This window comes from Nanorana parkeri, unplaced genomic scaffold (assembly GCF_000935625.1).
Source record: "Nanorana parkeri isolate BGI_ZX_2015 unplaced genomic scaffold, ASM93562v1 scaffold10, whole genome shotgun sequence".
Taxonomy (NCBI): domain Eukaryota; kingdom Metazoa; phylum Chordata; class Amphibia; order Anura; family Dicroglossidae; genus Nanorana; species Nanorana parkeri.
The window spans coordinates 3,840,047-3,843,004 of NW_017306278.1; the positions used below are offsets into that span (position 1 = coordinate 3,840,047).

Sequence of the window (2,958 nt, forward strand, 5' to 3'; positions counted from 1 at the left end):
GGGGGCCCCCCCAGAGCGCGCCCCGGGGGGGGGGGGGGGGGGCCTGCATGGTGATCTAGGAACCTGTTGTGCCACCTATGCAATGTTGACCAATTTGGGGTTCAAACATTTTCCCCCCTTCCTCTGGGATTAGGGAGTTGGGCTTTGACTAAAAACCCTCCAGTGAGGTTCCACATACACGAGGTGGTCTTTCTTACCATCAGTGACCTGCGAGATGTAGGACAGCAGCTCCCTCTGTTTGTCGGCGTCAGTGGCCGTCAGGGAGTACAGCGGTAGTTCCTCCTCGAACTTCGACACCATCTCTTTGATCAGTCCCAGGATCGTGGACTTGGGCTAAAAAGAAAGCGCACGTCACATGCTGATTCGTCAATGCGGCCAGAGAAGCATCTGGATGAGCCAGGAATCTCATCCCCTGCAATCAGCATCACCCCTTACCTACAAAAGGGCCCTATTCTGGAAGGGGTTTTCCACTGGGAGATATGATGTGCGGCTCACTGGGAGATATGATGTGCGGCCCACTGGGAGATATGATGTGGGGCTCACTGGGAGATATGATGTGCGGCCCACTGGGAGATATGATGTGCGGCTAACTGGGAGATATGATGTGCGGCCCACTGGGAGATTTGATGTGCGGCCCACTAGGAACTTTTCTGTGACAACGCTACCTCTACAACCAGCATTGTCAGCCCACCTCTCTCTATCCCTCTCCACATTTATTTTGTATAATTATAAGATATATATTATTATATTTTAGGGTTTTTTTTTACAATAAAGTTATTTATAGATTTTTCATTTCATTCTTCCTTCTCAAAGCCGAGTGCAAACCTGCAATACCAGTCCGGCCAGTGACTCACTGACACCAGCTACGGACCTGGTCATGTGACACACCCATGTCATGTGACCGGCTGTATTGTGCAGCTCGGTACACAGGGAGACGCAGAAGGAGAGCCGTCAACCTCCACAGCCTACAACGCGGTTTATAAAGGAGGCCTCCGGTCTAAACAAAAGCATTTCAATGGTTTCCATTACCTGTACACTGATCCATACGATTGCGGTGCAGAATGCGATAACTAACTGCAACCAATCAGAAATCACCTTACTATACCCTACTGGTCAGTCTGGCCATTTATATCACCAGCCCCCACACTCTCCCCAGGACGCAGCGCTCTTACATGGCTCCAGTTCTGAAGGTACGGCAGGTATATCCTTCCCTGAGCGTCTATGTGCTTGCCGACCCGGACGCCCATGGTATCGGTCGGTTTCAGGAAGCACATCGGGGGGGCGAAGGGGTGGGAGTCCAGGAGCCAAAGACAGATCGGGATGTTGTAGGAGTTCCCTGCAAAATAAAACATTGGAGACGTACACGCAAACCGAAGGACATTTAGTTTCCTCTGCGCACAATGTATCATCAAATAAAGAATTGTATTATCCTATGTCACCTCTCAGTGCTGCTGATCTCCTGCAGTCTCTTTTGCAGCCACTTCCTGTCTACATGGACTCCAGCGATGGCTGTCAGTCATCTCTCCCCACAGGCATCCCCCTCTCTCCGATCCTCCAGCACCAGCTGTCAATCAGCCCTGGGGGTGGATCCAGACAGTATTGTCAGCATCCATCCCAGCTGTGGCGCGGCTCTGCACTCTCAGCATATAGCTGGCAATCGCCCGCTATATGCTGAGTTGTGGGTCACAATTGGACATTAGTATATATCCTCCTGTGACCCTGAAGAGAAATATGGGCAAAAAAAAAGGTTACCCCATAGTTCTTCATTGGAAGCTACAGTTTTATAAAGCTTGAAAAGTGACCTTTGATACAACATGAACATGTCCGAGCGCCTCTGAGGTTTTAGGGGCGGAGTTTCCATCTCCTTTATTAGGGAAGTGATAACCTCTCCCACACACAGGCTGCCCGATGAGTAAGGACGGGGAAGGATATTGTTGTCACCCCCCCAGACCAGGAGGACAGATGACATAAATAAAAGGCACATGACTAAACATGAAATATCAACAGTCACATGACTAGAAAGGAAATATCAACAAGTCACATGACTGAAATGTATGAGATACATCTATAAATAGCTGATGGAAGTACGGTGGGCGGTGTCACTGATCGCTTTCCTCCGTCTTCCTCCCTTCGCCCCCCATGCTGCAGCCATTATAAGGGGGTCTCTGGTGGTTTACATGCTGCAGCTATTATAAGGGGGTCTCTGGTTTACATGCTGCAGCTATTATAAGGGGGTCTCTGGTTTACACGCTGCAGCCATTATAAGGGGGTCTCTGGTTTACATGCTGCAGCTATTATAAGGGGGTCTCTGGTTTGCATGCTGCAGCTATTATAAGGGGGTCTCTGGTTTACACGCTGCAGCTCTTATAAGGGGGTCTATGGTTTACATGCTGCAGCCACTATAAGGGGGTCTATGGTTTACATGCTGCAGCCATGATAAGGGGGTCTCTGGTTTACACACTGCAGCCACTATAAGGGGGTCTCTGGTTAACATGCTGCAGCCATTATAAGGGGGTCTCTGGTTTACACACTGCAGCCACTATAAGGGGGTCTCTGGTTTACATGCTGCAGCCATTATAAGGGGGTCTCTGGTTTACATGCTGCAGCCATTATAAGGGGGTCTCTGGTTTGCATGCTGCAGCCATTATAAGGGGGTCTCAGGTTTGCATGCTGCAGCCATTATAAGCGGTTCTCTGGTTTGCTGTTGGATTTCTAATGTAATAACACTACATGGCAGCGACTGCCGCAGGAGGAGTGAGACTGTGCTTGGAGAACAGAGCAGTGTCGCTGGCAGGCCAGCTCTCAGATGCCCCATGTTGGCCAGGATGCATGCTGGAGGAAAACAGCGAGTGTTCAAAATGAGAACGCCACCCCCAATCCCCCCCCCCATTTTTTAAATTCCCTCCAGTCCAATGATTGGTTGTCCTCAATTGCTGTGATCTGTGTCACACTGCCACC

The 2,958-nt window shown here is 50.0% G+C and overlaps 1 protein-coding gene across 1 annotated transcript in view; it reads right to left on the bottom strand.

The window, feature by feature from the left end:
• UEVLD (UEV and lactate/malate dehyrogenase domains) overlaps nt 1-2,958 on the bottom strand; it is a 14,657-nt gene that overhangs the window by 6,665 nt on the left and 5,034 nt on the right. Inside the window, exons 4-5 of the mRNA XM_018555139.1 lie at nt 1,173-1,336; nt 198-333 (exon numbers count right to left, since the gene is read on the bottom strand). Of these exons, the coding sequence (XP_018410641.1) occupies nt 198-333; nt 1,173-1,336 (300 nt within the window). The remainder of the gene's footprint in view (nt 1-197; nt 334-1,172; nt 1,337-2,958) is intronic.